Raw genomic sequence first — 18,081 nt, forward strand, 5'->3', positions numbered from 1 at the left:
TGTATTATTGTATATGTGTATACACAAGTGTCTTATGAAAGTAAAAATAACATGAAACTCTAAACCTGTATGCTAGGGGCACACAGACAGTTGATAGGTCTGGAAGGGGGGTACGTGACAATCACAAGTTTGGGGACCGCTGCTCTAGTTTAAACAGTACTATTCTGAAGAGCCTGCAGTGGTCTCGGTTCCTCTAGAACAGTGGTGCGCAAAGCGGGGGCGCGGAAAGTCACTAAGGGGGCGCGACTATACGGGCAGTTCTGTAAAACTTATTTTTTAAAGGAAAAAACATTTTAAATAAATACATAAATGACAGCTAATTAGTCCAAGCTCTTACCTTTCAAATGAGCCGTTGACTCGAGGACTTGTACAGCCGGAGAAACGTTGTTTGGAGTGGCGAGTGTGAGTGAGCTGCAGTGAACAGAACTGACCGCTACCGTGTACGGGACACGAGTATACAAAAAGACCCACTAATGTTTTAACAGCTGTTTTTTTTTCCGTATTTAATGTGTAAATCGCGTATTTTTTCCTAGATTTAACCATTTAGCAAAATATACATGTTAATAAACGCATTCTTACAAGTCGGCAACTCTGCAGCACACAATGCAAAATCAAACGCGCCAACGGGCGTGGGCTCGCATGTTAGCTTCAGATTTAGCTGGCAAAATAGTTGTTTTTTTGTGAAAACCCAGATTTATTTTTTCAGATTTTTTTTTCGATAATGTTTTTCAGATGTATCTGTTAGGCTGAATCTTGAATCGCCAAGTTTAAAAAAAAAAAAAAATTCAGTTAGGTTACATGTATTTTTTTTTGGACGGATTTACAAATTGTATTCTAAATGAAGGGGTCGGCATATAGAATGTTTGCGCACTAACTGCTCTACTATCTACCGTGTTATATCTAACTAAGGTTTTTTTTTATTTTTAGATAGATGCACTATAGTTGTTTCTTGCAGGAATTAAAATAGCAAGCATCTATCATACGGATATCAACCAGAACTATCATTTAAATTTACATATACATTATATATATATATATATATATATATATATATATATATATATATATATATATATATATAGTGTAAAATGTGTTTTAGATATTGTAAAACAGAAGCAGATGCCACTGGCTTCATTACGTGTGCTTTGAGTGCTTTGAGCTTGTGGTGCTGAAAAATAAGGGGAAAAAAATCTGTGTGCGTTTATGCTACACTTTTGCGCAAACAGTTGACAGCGTTTTATTACCACAGCCTGCCCTGCTATATCCAAACACTGGGGGGGACAGCTGTACATTGGAAATCCTGTAAAGAAAACAAAAAAAAACAATACACCGATTCACAGAGAAAACAGATGAAAAGCCATCAGCTTTAACAAGGTAACATAGCTCTGTCATATATTGTCCTAAGGGCACATCTGATGGAAACCCGCATAAAACTAAAATAATAATTGTATTGTTTGATAATAATAACAATTCTAACAGTAATGAAATTCGCTTTGCACACACATGAATATAAACGAGAATGTTTGTTAAATGCGGCACTTCATAATTCCACCGTGCACTTTGACTGCCCTCTAGCGGTTGGTATTAGGTTTGCATGGTTAGGTTCAGAAGTCACGCTGCAGGTGCCTTACTCCTCCCGATACAGCACCGCAGAAATATATTCAGTATTCAAAGACAGCGTGAACTGCAATTCGGCGCATTGCAATAGTACAATGCCAGTCTGGCTAGAATTGTTCGGATGTACTAACTGTAGTTTTTCTTCTTAAATTTCTCGTCACAATGGGCAAGGGCAGGACAACATACGCGTCACTCACCTGGACTGTGTCGGAACGGGACTACAGAACACATCATTCACGACATTCGTGTTCCTGCTGCGGCTCAACTGTGTAACACCTGAACACGCAAGTAAACGCGGTTTGTTTTGAGTTTCGAGTCAGTGTTTTGTTGACTCTGTCGTCAAGATGGCTGGTTTGGAGCTGCTGTATAATTTGCTCTGTTTCGTGCATTGGGAAATTGACACTGTGTAAATGCCTCGGGACTGGAGACCAGGTAAGAAACGATGACGTTGTTTTGGTTACCTTACACGAGTCACATACAACACGTGACAGCACATCATGCCATTAATGATAAAGATGGGTTTGGTTATTGTTTTACAAGTACGGTTTTAGTTTGAGATTCCGAGATCGAAGCAGTTCTTAAGAAATTAAGTTACGAACTTTTTCAGAAACATAAATAAATATGTGTGACCACTGATGCTGACTTCATGTTCTCTGTTGGTGCTTACACACACCATGACGTTTTGCTAATGCAGTGCAGGGCGGGACTCCCATTGCTCAGCATTTCGAAGCGCACTGGGTTTTACTGCACAGGCTTGGTCACCACTGCACTTAGTAATGTGAACAGTGGCACTGTCAGCTGTGCAGTTCAGTCTTTGCTTCACACACTCGATCCATTTCCTGGGGAAAGCTGTCAGTCTGGAGGTGCGCACAGCGTGACCGGCCGTTTTGTTTCCTTGCAGGGTTTTTAAGAACACAGAAGAACTGGGAGGGCAGGTGCAGTTGGGAACCCTTTCTTCTGGGCCTGGGTCCAGGTCCGGGTCTGGGAAGGGTAAAGAACCTGCCAAGTCCTGTGAGAAGAGCCTGCAGGATGAGGACCCTTTCCGAATCCCAACAAGAACGCCTGCCAGGCAGCCCGGCTGGTAAGGGTGTGAGAAGAGTGGGGTCTCAGCACACTAACTAGCTTACAGCTGGTTTCACAGAATCCTGGTCTGCCTTAATCCAAGACAAGTGCCAACCAAGGTATGTGAAACCAGCCACTGATGATTCACAGCCCCAGATTAACACTAATCTTAGTTCCTGATGTTAATTTAGGTAAACTAGTCCAACGCTACAGTTTATTTGGATCTGTGAAACCAGCCAACACCCAATAATAATAATAATAATAATAATAATAATAATAATAATAATAATAATAATTAATAGTGAAGAGGGGGTCCTGGGTCAGTGAGTCACATTATTGAAGTTAATTTATTAGAAAAAAAAAATACTGATCTGTTACTGAACCACTTCTGGTAACTTGTCTAAATGTACCACTCATGGTCACATGACTATTGAAGAACAGTTATTATTATTATTGCACAAGCTGCATTATACATACATATTATACATACTGAGAGTCCCAAGTATCATTTAAAGATGTTGAGATCTGCACCACACACTGGCCACAAGGTGGCGTCAGTTGAACTGTACCACAGTGTAAACTGAGTTGCAAGAAACACAGATATACTTGGTGAGTGTTCAGAATGATTCTGAAAAGGCTTTTGTCATCTTCACCTTGGTTGTGTTTTGCTTACGCTTCCCATTGCTAATTGATGCATTGGAAATGGCTGTGCCGTAGTGTTCTGATTGAATGAATGAGGAGCATTCTGTAACATGCATTATACAGGATCTGAGCTGGAGATCCCAGGAACACTGTCCTTGCCATGGCTACTTTGCATCTGTAAGCTAATGAGGCAATGTGGACTCTACATTTGCTTGTGTGGAGCTTTAAGCAAATGGTCAGATGATTTTGTGCAGGAGTGTAGCAGGATTGTAACCTTCAAGAAGCCGATTTGAACTCTTAAGAGCTGTCATTGGCATGGTTTCCAGTAGTGAGGCAATGGCTTCACCTGTCTCATTTGTCTTCCCTTGCTGTTAAAACAGGATCTGCTCCCACCGTTCACATTGTATTGCTCCTCTTGCCTTTTGCTTTTTGCTGCTTGTCTTTTTCAATTGCATTGATCCCATCCAGTCCAACGTGAAAGACACAAGCGGAGTTAGTGTAAGATCTGGTAATCTAAGTTCAAGATTTCAGCTTTGCTGTATTTTTATTCAGGACCCTTGCTGAAGGATCTGTGTCAAGGACAGTGAAGTGCACCTCAAATGATCCTCTGCAGAGAGCAATTTATTTATTTATTCATTTTTTGCACCTTTGCAACTCTCTTGCTTTCGCTGAATACATTGCAGAGTGAGTAGTACAATTGTCAGACAGACAGCAGCATCTGTGTTGCAGTGTAGAGATGCTCACACTGTAGATTAGTCTGTGTTGCAGTGTAGAGATGCTCACACTGTAGATTAGTCTGTGTTGCAGTGTAGAGATGCTCACACTGTAGATTAGTCTGTGTTGCAGTGTAGAGATGCTCACACTGTAGATTAGTCTGTGTTGCAGTGTAGAGATGCTCACACTGTAGATTAGTCTGTGTTGCAGTGTAGAGATGCTCACACTGTAGATTAGTCTGTGTTGCAGTGTAGAGATGCTCACACTGTAGATTAGTCTGTGTTGCAGTGTAGAGATGCTCACATTGTAGATTAGTCTGTGTTGCAGTGTAGAGATGCTCACATTGTAGATTAGTCTGTGTTGCAGTGTAGAGATGCTTCACACTGTAGATTAGTCTGTGTTGCAGTGTAGAGATGCTCACACTGTAGATTAGTCTGTGTTGCAGTGTAGAGATGCTCACACTGTAGATTAGTCTGTGTTGCAGTGTAGAGATGCTCACACTGTAGATTAGTCTGTGTTGCAGTGTAGAGATGCTCACACTGTAGATTAGTCTGTGTTGCAGTGTAGAGATGCTCACATTGTAGATTAGTCTGTGTTGCAGATGCTAGAGATTAGTCTCTGTAGATTAGTCTGTGTTGTAGAGACACATGCTTGTAGATTAGTCTGTGTTGCAGTGTAGAGATGCTCACACTGTAGATTAGTCTGTGTTGCAGTGTTAGCAAAGTCAGACTGTAATGTTCACAGGCCACGTCTGCTCTGAAAAGGTGTACTTACTGCAGCTGGACTGCAGATACAGTCTGGTTTGTTTGGGGTTATTAAGGATCTTCTGTGTTTCCCATTGTATAAGTATTCACAGCAGGGCTTAGATTGTTAATTGTCAGGGTGCTCACAGGCGTGTGTCATCACTGCTCCGCTATGGGGGAAATACAGGAGAATCTGAAAACCGCTAATTAATTCCATTTATCTTGGAATAAAATACACATTGCAGTAGCAAGTGTGATTGCAAGCAGTACTGGGTTACGAGAGACTCTGCATTTCTATCACTGATTTGCAGCCTATTGGAATGTGACCATGATGCCATGAGTAATCCCTTTTATAACCATCCGCTTCCATGCAGGTCACAGCTCAGCACTGTAGCGTGTAATAAGCATGCCTGTGTTTTGTGGGGTTGTGTACATGGCTCTTGTTTTGCCACTTTGTTGTGACGGTGCAGAATGTGTTTCTTTGTTCATTTATTTCAGGGCTGAGCCCATGAACCCTTTTGCAGCTGGAGGAGCAGATTTAGATCCCTTCGGGTAAGAGCCTGGCCCTTTCTTTTAAGCATTTCACTGAGAGGCTTTATGTGTACAGTGTATCAAGGGAACAGTATCTCTCTATTGATCTGCTTTCAAAGCAGATGGCTGTGGATTGAAATGCCATCCGCACTGTCAAGGTTATCGCTTGCCACTGAGCTCCTTGGTGACATTTCCAGCCCTCATTCCAAACACTGTCTGTCATGCAAGCCACTCATGTGCCACAGCTGTGTGAAACCAGGTTAATAAAGATGCATGTCTTGGAAAGCAATCCAGTCCAGCGCTGAAAAAGATGTGCGCACTGTTTCCCATGCCATTGAACCAACAAGATGTGATTCTGTCTTGATTCGTTTTTCCAACACACAGATGCTGCTGTAGGTCTCTAACCCTCCACACAAGCAGACTGCTGTTTGAAAGCTAAGGGATTATTCTTCACAGTGTGAACTGGCACACCAATGTCCGTTAAAGGATCAAAGCATTGCCTAATGTGTCGGACAGACTTATTGCTCTTTAACTCCTGTTAATCTGCATTGATACAAACAGTCCTGGAGAATTTCAATTTCAGTTTCTTGCAGCGTGGCAATTGAAATTCAATGCAGAAGCCATGTGTTTGTGGAGTCCCGCGGGTTAAGCAGGGACCTGTTCCCTGTGCTCCAGCAACCAGCCATTGCAGCCTACCCTGCTGCCTCATTATTATACGCTAGACAGCAGTGCATTCTGCTTTGAATTATTTAAAAGAAAATCTAAAGACATTCCAGTTTTAGTTTAGAAATTAACCCCCTGAATATGATGAATAATTGAATGCACTTTCTAAAGAGCCCCAGGAAGGGATTGTGTTTTCCCTGCTGCTGTTTCACTGAATCTAGAGAAACAGCAGCAGCAGCATCTGGTGATTACATTGTGACTGCAGCAGCTCTCCTTGAGAAAAGGAATAAATAGAATGATGCTGCCGTCCATCGGGGACACTGTAGATGACATCCAGGCAAGTATACAGCTGAGCAGCATGTGGTTTGATAAACCGTGTAAATTCATTTCATCTCGCTGTAATCACAAGAGCAGTTTTATATGCGCTCAGTGCAAGAGTTGCAGGTATTGTCGAGGTAAATGTGTTTTATCCATTTCTCTTTATTTGGCAATTTACCTATTTTGGGAGGGACATGTGATTCTTAATCCACAGCGCTGTTTAATCCTTGGTCTCTGGATTAAAACAGATTCCTCTTGTGAAGATGTGGGCGGATGAGGAAAGCACTGATCTCAAAGGCTTCATCAGGAAATGGTTGCTTTTGTCACTTGAAGAGCATTGGAACATGAGTGAACAGAGAAATATAAAACTGTGTAAACTACACAGACCGTAATAGCCAAGACACAAGGACCGATCTGAACGTGTCAATGGTACAGACCCACATGCGCTGAGATAGAGTTTTTACAGCTGGTACACAGGTGTGTTCTATGGTTCTCTCAATAAACTTCCATTACAGGTGTTGTCAAGAGATAGATATATATAATCTCATTTCACCACCACATTATTTTAACCTCTGTTTCGTTGATATGTTCAGATCTTTTTCACATCCTCATTTTACTTTGCAAACCCTTCAATCGAATTTGCCATTTCCCATGTTCAGGTTTGAAACTGTCGTTTCAGAGAGGAGAAAACTGACATTGCAGCCCAGCTGAACATCTGTATGCCGGGGCGGCTGAGCCATCACTCCACTGAGCTGCAAGAACAATCCCCACAGCATCTGCTCCTCTCATCAGCTGGATAGCAGGCTTTGCATGAAAAAAAATGAATTCCATTCAAAAATAGCTCCCAAAAAAAAAAAAAAAAAAATGAAAAAAAATGAAAAAAAAAAAAAGCAAAAAAAAAAAAAACAACAAAAAAAAAAAAAAAAAAAAAAAAAAAGCCAGGTGTGTGCAGCTAATGAAACGTTAAGCAGTGCTGCAGTTGACCCTGTGCGCTGTACAGCATTTTAACAGGCTGTCGTGTCTTAAACGAAAGCCATACTGTGTTTTAATACCGGATCTCGTTTTGAGATCTTATGTTGCATTCATTCAAATCCCCGACAGAATGACATGGTGAGTCGCACTGTGAGTTGCTAAACGGATACTTGATCCAGAAAGTAATTGAGCTGTTAAATGCAGGTTTGAACACCCGTCTTCTCTCTTCATGTGTGTGTTCTAGGGTTCTGAGCTGCAGCTTTCCCAGCGCTAACACGGCTGGAGTGTATGTTCATTTTGCAGGCTGTGTTCTAGGGTTCTGAGCTGCAGCTTTCCCAGCGCTAACACGGCTGGAGTGTGTGTTCATTTTGCAGGCTGTGTTCTAGGGTTCTGAGCTGCAGCTTTCCCAGCGCTAACACGGCTGGAATGTGTGTTCATTTTGCAGGCTGTGTTCTAGGGTTCTGAGCTGCAGCTTTCCCAGCGCTAACACAGCTGGAATGTGTGTTCGTTCTGCAGGCTGTGTTCTAGGGTTCTAAGCTGCAGCTTTCCCAGCGCTAACATGGCTGGAATGTGTGTTCATTCTGTAGGCTGTGTTCTAGGGTTCTAAGCTGCAGCTTTCCCAGCGCTAACATGGCTGGAATGTGTGTTCATTCTGCAGGCTGTGTTCTAGGGTTCTGAGCTGCAGCTTTCCCAGCGCTAACACGGCTGGAATGTGTGTTCGTTCTGCAGGCTGTGTTCTAGAGTTCTAAGCTGCAGCTTTCCCAGCGCTAACATGGCTGGAATGTATGTTCGTTCTGCAGGCTGTGTTCTAGAGTTCTAAGCTGCAGTTTTCCCAGCACTAACACGGCTGGAATGTGTGTTCATTCTGCAGGGGCTGTCCAGGGGGGATGATTATGGACCCTCTGAGAGCCGGTTTTCCAAGATCGGGATTAGATCCCTCTGCCGGGATCCCAATGAGACTTCCCCTAGACGCTTGTCCACCAGGAGCCCGGTTTGATCCCTTTGGACCAGTCGGAAGGCCAGGGTATGTCGGTCCCTTTGGATGTTAAAGTTAGACTTTGGTCCTCCTTCTTGTAGATAATTTAAGATGTACCTTTTGTGCAGTGAGATTATGGAACTCAGAGTTATCAGTCAGAATTGTCTTTTAAAATGCATTGGTCTGCTTGTAAGTGTTTCTTCTTGTTTCTTTCAGCCCAGATCCGGATCACATGCCCCTTCCTGGGTATGATGACATGTTTATGTAATGTTGAACCAGTCCAACGCCTTTGTTAGCACTTTAAACATCGCCGGACAAAAAAGAAAAAGAAAGTGACTTTTAGTTTTAATGATCCATTAAAAAATAATCAGACGGTAACGAATAATTAAAAATAACCAGCCTTAGCAGTAGTGTTATAAATATGTAACAAAGGCATTATAACAAGCCTTGTAATTACCTCCATGCCTTTGACATCCTAATAGATACTTGTTATTGGACCCTAAAGAAAGAGGTTTCTGTCTGTTTAAAGGACTCAGTCTCACTTTGCAGTGTATATAAACTTGCAGAATGCATTTGAAAATGCAGTGGGTTAAGTGTGCACTGCCTTCATTAATGACAATAACTGTCTTGTGGTGATAGTTAGTGCTTCTGAACCAGGGTGCCAGAATATATCTACAGAGTTGAGGGGTGCACTTTATTAGGAAAGGTCTGTGCTGGGTAGCTGACCCCCAAAATAAGAAAGAAACAAACAGACAGAAAGCCTGTCTCTGTGCTTGTCTTCTGTAACCTGGTTTCAGCAGCTACAATGTTAAAATAACAATGTGTTTCATTAAAGACAACCAAGTTTTTGTCTTGCAGGTCAGCACATGTGTTAAATATAATGAAACTGTTGTCCTGAATAGAGCGTTTCACCCAAACTGTGGTTTCCTTTAGCAAGTATGACATTACAAGTAGCAGCTAAGCTCTGTGTGAAATTCTCTTGGGTTTCATTTTTTATTTTTATGTTTTGGTTTTTGTAATTCAATGCTTTAATAAAACCATGTTTTGTTTTTTTTTAAATATTCACATTATTGTCTTCCAAAATTCATCCATTGTGCATTTTACTGTATAAAAAAACCCCAATTCTTCATTTGAACTTGCTTGCTCCCAGCCTGTGTGTCTGTCTGTAACCAGTGTTGGTCAATGTGCTTCGGCACCAGAACAGTGAATTCACTGAGTTTGCAGTGAAGGCAAGAAGTAAAGAACCGTGTGTGCCTGTAACCTAGAACAAGTGTCTTTGTTATTAACATACACAATGAAGCAGAGTATCTTTTTACTACTTAAAAAGATTCATTGTTTAAATCTATCTCTCTCTTGTGAAAATACATTTTAGAATGCCTCCTTAAATGCTGGCCCCAGAATAGGTGCAGAATGTTGTACCCGTTAAATATTCATAACACTTTAAGAGTTTGCTGCAGTGACTGCTCTTGCACTGGGACAGCATTCTCTGTGACTGGCTGCTTGTACCATCCCCCCTGACACACACAGTTAAAGGCTTGACTGCATGCTAGCCTGACTGCTGCTGCTGCTTAGTAATGCTGGAGGGGATCAACACATTTCTACTGAGCCTTCAGGACTCCACTCGTATTTGTGTGCTTATTGCTTTGCTCTGCTTGTTAACACTGGTGGAGTCGATTTATAAGATACACTTTTAATGGTGGTTTCAAATAATGAAGAAAACCAAGAGACACAGACACACACACACATAAGGGTCATTGGTATCCACAGAAGGACTCCTGCTGTTTGGCTGATGGCATTCCGTTCAGATTCCCAGCGAATTGGAGCAATCTGAATATCTCACAGCACAGCCACAGTGTATTAGGAGCTACTCATCCTATTAAAGTGTCATCTTCTCTGAAGCAAGGCTTTGTGAAATGGGGGCTCTGTCTGGCAAGGCAGTGGGAAGAGAAAGGAAGGAAGCCTTTTGTCAAGAAGGATGCAAGGACTTGATTGTATTTTATTATCATCACTGTTATTATTGCTGCCTTTCTGGGTTTTTTATTTATTTGATACAAATAGCACCCATGAATAAACCTGCCATAATCTCATCTAGAATTCTTCCCTCAGTCCCTCAACAATCAGTCTGCAGTTTTGTTTGCATTTTAATTCAATTTTGTACAGAGTGAATGTTGCATAGCCTTACATTGTTCAGCCTTTGCAAATATTTTATGCTCTGAAGAGACTTTTTTTTTCATTTGATTTATGGTTCAACAGAAGCGCCGCAAAAATGATGCACACATGCTTTCTAATGCATGAAGGAAGACCTGATCCCTGAGAGCTGCATGCTCTGGCGTTTTGAATGTGCTGGTCTAATTTTCCAATCGTTTCAATATGATCTTATATCTGGAACCATAGTGTGGTTTCTTTGACTTCATGCACGGTTTCCATGGCTACTTGCAGCTCCAATTACATGTCAGTATTGATTGACTACATTGGCTTATCCAGCCTTCAGTTTAACATGGTGAAATTGCAGCACCTGCACAGGTATTGGCTAGATTAAACAACGCTATGTTAAAAGCAAAGCAACATTTTCCCCAGTTAACTGATTAGGGTGTATGTTACATTGACACAGCTGTCACAGAGCGAAGGCAGGGATTTGTGGCACTGAGAAACAGTAGAACATCTTCTATTCATCATAGTAGTGATCAAGCAGCAGCATGAACTAGCTGTAATGAGACACTGAATTAAAACCTGATTGCAATGCTGTGATAAACCAAGGTCTTCCATTAGCAAGAGTACACAGGAATAAACATCTCTGCGGTAAGAATTACAGTGCAGTCACTTTGCAGCAGCTGCAATGCCCTGTACCTGTAATAGTCTGATAGATAGCTTGTGTTAGCTTACAATGGCAAATAAGCTGCTTGGAGTGTTTTTCTAAGGAGATATCCATTCAACTCATCAGATAAGAACAATTCCAGCAAGCGCTGGGTTCGTTTTATAGCCCATAAGAAAGACAAACCAATGGAAGTAAAAATGCCTAGCCCTGCAGAAGAGCTCACACATACACTGTATCATCCTGAATAAAGGGACTATCCCAGCCTGCCTGTGCTCAGGAAGCACAGATAAGCCTGGAGTCGCTCGTAGACAGATTTTCACAGCAGTTGTCAGCTTTCTTGTTTTCTGTAAAGCATTGAGATAAGAGAGTAAGAGAATGTATTTATCCATGGCAGTGTGGAGTGTGCAGTGGAGTGTGCAGTTTAATTGGAGGGTGCAGTGGAGTGTGCAGTTTAATTGGAGTGTGAAGTGGAGTGTGCAGTTTAATTGAAGGGTGCAGTGGAGTGTGCAGTTTAATTGGAGTGTGCAGTTTAATTGGAGTGTGCAGTGGAGTGTGCAGTTTAATTGGAGTGCAGTTTAATTGGAGTGTGCAGTTTAATTGGAGTGTGCAGTGGAGTGTGCAGTTTAATTGGAGTGTGCAGTTTAATTGGAGTGTGCAGTGGAGTGTGCAGTTTAATTGGAGTGTGCAGTTTAATTGGAGTGTGCAGTTTAATTGGAGGGTGCAGTGGAGTGTGCAGTGGAGTGTGCAGTTTAATTGGAGTGTGCAGTTTAATTGGAGTGTGCAGTGGAGTGTGCAGTTTAATTGGAGTGTGCAGTTTAATTGGAGTGTGCAGTGGAGTGTGCAGTTTAATTGGAGTGTGCAGTGGAGTGTGCAGTTTAAGTGGAGTGTGCAGTTTAATTGGAGGGTGCAGTGGAGTGTGCAGTTTAATTGGAGTGTGCAGTTTAATTGGAGGGTGCAGTGGAGTGTGCAGTTTAATTGGAGTGTGCAGTTTAATTGGAGTGTGCAGTTTAATTGGAGTGCAGTTTAATTGGAGTGTGCAGTTTAATTGGAGTGTGCAGTGGAGTGTGCAGTTTAATTGGAGTGTGCAGTGGAGTGTGCAGTTTAATTGGAGTGTGCAGTTTAATTGGAGTGTGCAGTGGAGTGTGCAGTTTAATTGGAGTGTGCAGTGGAGTGTGCAGTTTAATTGGAGTGTGCAGTTTAATTGGAGGGTGCAGTGGAGTGTGCAGTTTAATTGGAGTGTGCAGTTTAATTGGAGTGTGCAGTGGAGTGTGCAGTTTAATTGGAGTGTGCAGTGGAGTGTGCAGTTTAATTGGAGTGTGCAGTTTAATTGGAGTGTGCAGTGGAGTGTGCAGTTTAATTGGAGTGTGCAGTGGAGTGTGCAGTTTAATTGGAGGGTGCAGTGGAGTAATGCCAGGTAAACTGAAGGAGTGTCAGCTGTTTCAAAGCAGTTTACCAGGAGACAGCTCTGCGGTAAAGATCGTACTGTGTTGCCTTGCCGGTTAATCACGCAAACGCCTCAGCAACATTGTTGTCTGATGCCGTCATTGATATTTACCCATAGGGACACGTGCGCTTTTTAGAACATGTTATTTACACCACATATACAAGCGTAACCCATTCCAGTTCACACTGCTGTATAATCAGGAACACAGGGAGTTAAAAAAACAACGTGTTTATTGGATACAGTAGAAAACAAAGATTACGATATCCACAAATACATAGATACGTTTAACCCTTCGGTGTGGTACATTGGCTTTGTGAATTGACAATGTATTACACAAACACACATGCGAGTAACATCTTCACAGGTTTGATTTGCTGGTAACTGGTCGTTGCCAAAGTGAATGGTTGCTTAGCACGCTGCTTAAAATAGAACAATGCAAAATTCTAAAATAAAATACAAAAACATATTTTAAAAACCGTAACAGTCTCACTTTGAGGCTCTCCCGTGTGAAGCTGTGGAGTGTAACTGGCTTCAGAGTTTGCAATACAAAGGCTTTACAAACGTTTACACGATAGCAAACACTGTGCTGGCCACGCCATTCCTTTCTTGACAGGCCACATTGAAGCACGCTGCAAAATATTGAGTTAAACTGACACAGGGGCGACATTCAGTTTGTTCTCTATAGATTGTGTTTTAATATAGATATTGTCCTTAAACACTAATCAGACTGCCCCTATCAAACGTGTCCAGATTAACACGTTCTGTTTGTAGTGGTACAGTATACGACTTTGTTTCGGAGTGTGTTTAGTTCAGTTGTTTAAACAGTTAAAACTTATATCAGTGTTGCCATTTGAATTAGTCATATCAGTACGCGTTATGTTTAGCAGTGCTGGCGTGGTATTGGACAGCCCACCTCACTGCCTCTGCGCAGGTGCGGCTGTACCAGCGCTAGCAGGTGGATTCATTTCCTTGATGTGTTAATAGCGTGTTATACATGGGAAGATCTTTACAAAACCTTTATATCGAGCTAGACTTTGAACACGGCCTCTCCGCCTTAGCCAGACAGCATCACTGAGGACGCAAACCTGAATCCCTACGATGGAAACGCGAAATGTTAATTCATTTCAATACACTGTATAACCGATAAGTATTCACATCTTAAAAAATAAACTGCTGACTTACATCCAGTCTCGTGTTTTAGCTTATTACTGCTATGATAACAGTGCAGTTAATAGCTTCCTAAACGTAAAACCTACAGACCTGAAGTATATTGCTGTTTAAACGGCGTTGCTGCTGCACTGAGCTCTTCCGAGTTCAGGTCCTGTAAGCGGTAAAGCACAGAGGATCATATCGATTCTCACCCTACTCTGGGTTTTGGGTTGTTTGAGTTGTATATTAATCATTATTTTATTCATTGTTATAGTCATGTTTTCGAAACTGCGCTTTTGGTCAGGTTTCGTGTGTACAAAATTGGCAAATTAAATAAAACTACAGACCGGTTTAATTCAATACGTTAAAGACATATTATACGAACGTGTAACCTGTACAGTAAATACACACATTCAAGTGTTCACTTCTAACCATCATTAATTTAGAAAAAAAAAAAAAGTTTCAGTGAAATCATTTCGAGAAAGTAATCTGCCACTCTTATGACATCGAGATTCCGCCTGCCCTTTGGCGTTTTCTTTTTCCTGTGCTCTCCTGTACAAGAATGCAAAAAAATTGAAACATATGTATTTTATATAAGCATTTGTTTCGTCAGGTTATAGCCAATCATTTATTAATTACGTATTCACACATTGTGCTTATAGCTTCTCCTGATTCGAGTTTGTTTGTAAACTAAACTAAGCCTTTGATTGTTAAATACAGTATATCTTAATATCCCACCCTATTTACTGCTCTGTCTGTGTATTTGTATGTTATCCTACCTAGAACCCCTGTCATTGGATTCGCTGTGCCAACAGTGGAGTGAGGCAAACGGGTACGTGTTTGTCAAGAAATAAAGAAAGACATTCTCTGCCATGTTTAGCTGGATCTTTCTGAATGCACTGCACTCGTGACTGGAGCGGGTTCACAGTCCACCAGCGACTGCCGTCCATCTCCCTCCATCCTTTTCATTCTCAGGTTTGTAGATCCGTACGTCTTCTTAGACCTTCTGGAGATAGAGAAGGTCCTTCTCCTGTACAATTCCCCTTTGCATATGGATACCATGAGCAGCATGGATAGAAGCATGCCCCCGAGAGTGAGCAGCCCCAAGCCGGCGATGATGCACTTGTCCAGGTGAGACCCGAGGCGTGCGTAATATCTCTCCAGCTTCTCCATCTCTCTCGCAGTCACGAAGTCTGGGTTCACCTTTACCTCTCTGGGGATCGTGTAAGCTATAACAACCAACACAATCCCGCTTACTAAGAACACCAGGGAGAAAATAAACCCGTAGTCCACAGAAGGGGCACTTGTTTCGGCTTCGTGTTCTTCAAACGCCTCGCTGTTGGGCCCCCTGTGTGTGCCAGAGGGGATCGTTCGGTTGTGTATCCCCAGGTCGTCATTGGCACGGTTTATAAAAGACGTCTCTTTTTGCTCCTCGTCCTGAAACGAGGCGTTTTCTATTCCAGCGCATGGAGCTGTCCGCGGTCCTGAAGTGCTGGCGTTGCAAGGATTGTGCTGCGGGGTATTGATTATCTTACAATCACCCACCTGCTTTAATTCCAGGGAATTTAAAGACGCCATCGGGAGCTAGTAGTATAATTCATCCCAAATAAACAAGACTCTGCCAGCCATCCTCCCGTCAACTATCTGAAAAAATATAAAAGAAACGGCTTCTTTAAATAACATTACCCGGTTAGGACATGTTAAAGCAAGGGCTTAAGAATGAAACACAACCCCACCGCATGCACACTATAAAGCGTAAACTGTGTATAATCGTTTCCTCGGGTCCAGGTGTGGTGTGGACGAACTCTGAAGCCTGTTTATTGTTATACAGTTCTCTGGAATGGTGTTTGACGCGTGTATTCCCCACGCCGCTTCAGTACATGTGTGTAAGATTGAAAACTACAATTGCAAGCGATTTTCCCTTAAAGCAGGTTATTGTTTTATTATCGAATGTTCTGTGCACGTTTGAAAGAAGGTATAACTGCAGGGTAGAAAACAAAGGGCATGTATACAAAAGGATTAAACAGTTTAAAAATATCATTACAAAAAAATGCATTTATCAGAAATAAGCGGAAAACGAGCACAAATGCAAAGTGTTTACGGTTGTCCTATATGTCATATTCTGTGTGCTATGTGGATATTTATTTATATTACTCAGCTGCATGCAGGAGTGCTGCCATGGTAACCAGTGTGCAGGTGGGGTTTACTGTGACGTACTGAAGAGGAGCTATCCTTTCAGCACCTGCAGCTTGGGAATTGTGGCAAGCGAACACGCCGGTAATGAATTCGGAGCCGCTATGCTAACCGGCTCTGGTCCCTGAGTTTCATCTGGAATATAAAATCTCGACTCGGTCGGCTCCGATATCGTTCTAATGAACTGAACTGCATAAGAAAAAAAAAGAATGAAAAGACGCACGCCGACGGTCTGATTGCTCTGTGCCGTGCTGTTATAACACATACATGCGCTGGATTCTTAAATTAAACATAGTCGTAACTGAACATCTGCAGCATGTTTATATTTATTAAAGGTAAAAATATAGCGAAATTATACAGTCCGGGCCTCGAAAAGGGGGGGGGGGGGGTGGGGGGGGGGGGGGGGGGGGGGGGGGTTATATTTGAAACTAGTCTTAAATGAAAACGTGCCTCCCGCTGTAATCCCGTTTAAAAGAAAATTTCTTTGCATTTTAGTTCAGTCTCACCTTGATATGAAATCTAACTTGTTTTATTAAACAAATTTTGCATGAAGACAAATCAGTGACCCGCTTGCCAGCAATGACAAAAAATAACATAATGTGATCACATTCCTCCAACATCATCATCATCATCATCATCATCATCATCATCATCATAATACTGCTACTACTAATAATAATAATACAATATACAATATTGTATCGTTTTTATCAGCGATGACCTTGATACAGCTCTGGAAGCTGCCTGCCTGCCTGCCTGCCTGCCTGCCTGCCTGTCTGTCTGTCTGTCTAGGGTGTGCAACATTCTAAGACAGGCTGCACATTATGAAACACTCATACATATATAAACAGGACACCCCCTAGATCGCAAAGCAAAAAACAAAAAACTAAAACAACAAGAAAGAAAAAGAGAGAAATGTACATACCTGCAAGACGATTTTTTTTGTTTGTTTTCAATGCATTTTTTAGCAGAAAGTAAGGAAGTGGAAAGGCTGAGCCAAGAGCCAGATGCCTCAGATAAAAATTGAAGGACTCGCCGTGCCCAAGTAAAGGGAGGTGGGTGTTTGAGGTCGAGCACGGAGAGATCTGAAGAGCGTGCGAGACCCAGCCTCGCCGAGGGTGCAGACAGAGCAGACTGCAGCTACCTTTCCTGTGTGTTTCAATAAACCGCCGGAAAGAACAATCACTGATTTGTACACATTCGCGTGACATGTATTAAAAATGCATTGCAGTGACTCAATCGGAGCGGCGGTGCTATGAATCTATGACGGCGTCATCACTGAACGAGAATCGTGAATGAGCGTCTGGCTTTGTAAGCTGCACACTGACACAATCCTAAAGGGCAGATCTGAGCATCTACCAGCGTAGTTTATTCTTGTTATTCTGAATACGGAGCAGGTCTTTCTTGAGTGCAATTTGAGGAGCAAGTATACCGTGTTGTGGTCCTGGTAGGGTGCTCAGCAGAGACATATACACTCTGCCCCTAGAGATAAAAGAAGGGCGCTGCAAGCTCTTTTTGCAATGAGAGTAAAGGGACCGGGATGCATTTTACTGCACAACTATAGATGGTGCAAACAGATAGAAGTAACTATTTTAAAGAAAGCTCGCATCATGTTGCGTATCTGGGAGCAAGCATATAGTAGGATGACAGTAGTGAGAGTGCAGGCTATAGCTCACGAAGAGCAGTGGTGTGACGAGAGATTTGAAAGAGCAGTGGTGTGAAGAGACAGGAGAAACATAGACCGTGTACTCTCACTATGGAATGTAATATCATTTTAACTGTTAACATAATCAAATGTCCTTTATTTCAAACCCACTTAATATCACTTTAGGAAAAAAAAAGATATAAAGAAAAGAATAATGTGTCTGCTTTTCCGTTACTGATGCTGTTGCCCCCTGCCGGTGAGAGGAGAGCATAACATATGTGACATTGACGCTCGCTTTCCGAGACCTGAGGTTAGCACGGGTGGTTTTGTTCATTTATGCTGAGCGCATTGTTGCTGTCATAAAGCTGACCCGGCTTTATTCCCTAATTTTGTCCTTTTGTTTGTAGTATCCTGTCTTATTTAAGTATTTGCCGTGATCCTAACAACCACAATGTTCCCCTCTCAGTCAGCAAGCACCCCTAGCAACGTCATCCACACTATTCAATTAAAATGGTCCTTAGACGGCTTGTTATTTCTAAAACGTGTCAGGCATGCATTGTTTTATGATATCCCTAATGTTACGAATCGTTTGATTGA

General features: G+C 42.0%; 1 protein-coding gene and 1 pseudogene across 1 annotated transcript; one reads left to right on the forward strand and one right to left on the reverse strand.

Annotated features, from left to right (window-relative positions):
• Window positions 1-1,624: 1,624 nt before the first annotated feature.
• LOC121297947 lies at window positions 1,625-9,324 on the forward strand (annotated as a pseudogene).
• Window positions 9,325-12,734: 3,410 nt separating this feature from the next.
• On the reverse strand, window positions 12,735-17,284 carry LOC121298285 (transmembrane protein 74B-like). Its single transcript, XM_041225327.1, has 2 exons — window positions 16,765-17,284; window positions 12,735-15,290 (listed from the first exon to the last, which is right to left on the reverse strand). The coding sequence occupies exon 2, from the start codon at window positions 15,222-15,224 to the stop codon at window positions 14,523-14,525; it is 702 nt and encodes a 233-aa protein (XP_041081261.1). The 5' UTR covers window positions 15,225-15,290; window positions 16,765-17,284; the 3' UTR covers window positions 12,735-14,522.
• Between the last annotated feature and the right edge of the window lie 797 nt (window positions 17,285-18,081).

The sequence above is a fragment of the Polyodon spathula genome, chromosome 23, assembly GCF_017654505.1.
Source record: "Polyodon spathula isolate WHYD16114869_AA chromosome 23, ASM1765450v1, whole genome shotgun sequence".
NCBI classification, from domain to species: Eukaryota; Metazoa; Chordata; class Actinopteri; order Acipenseriformes; family Polyodontidae; genus Polyodon; species Polyodon spathula.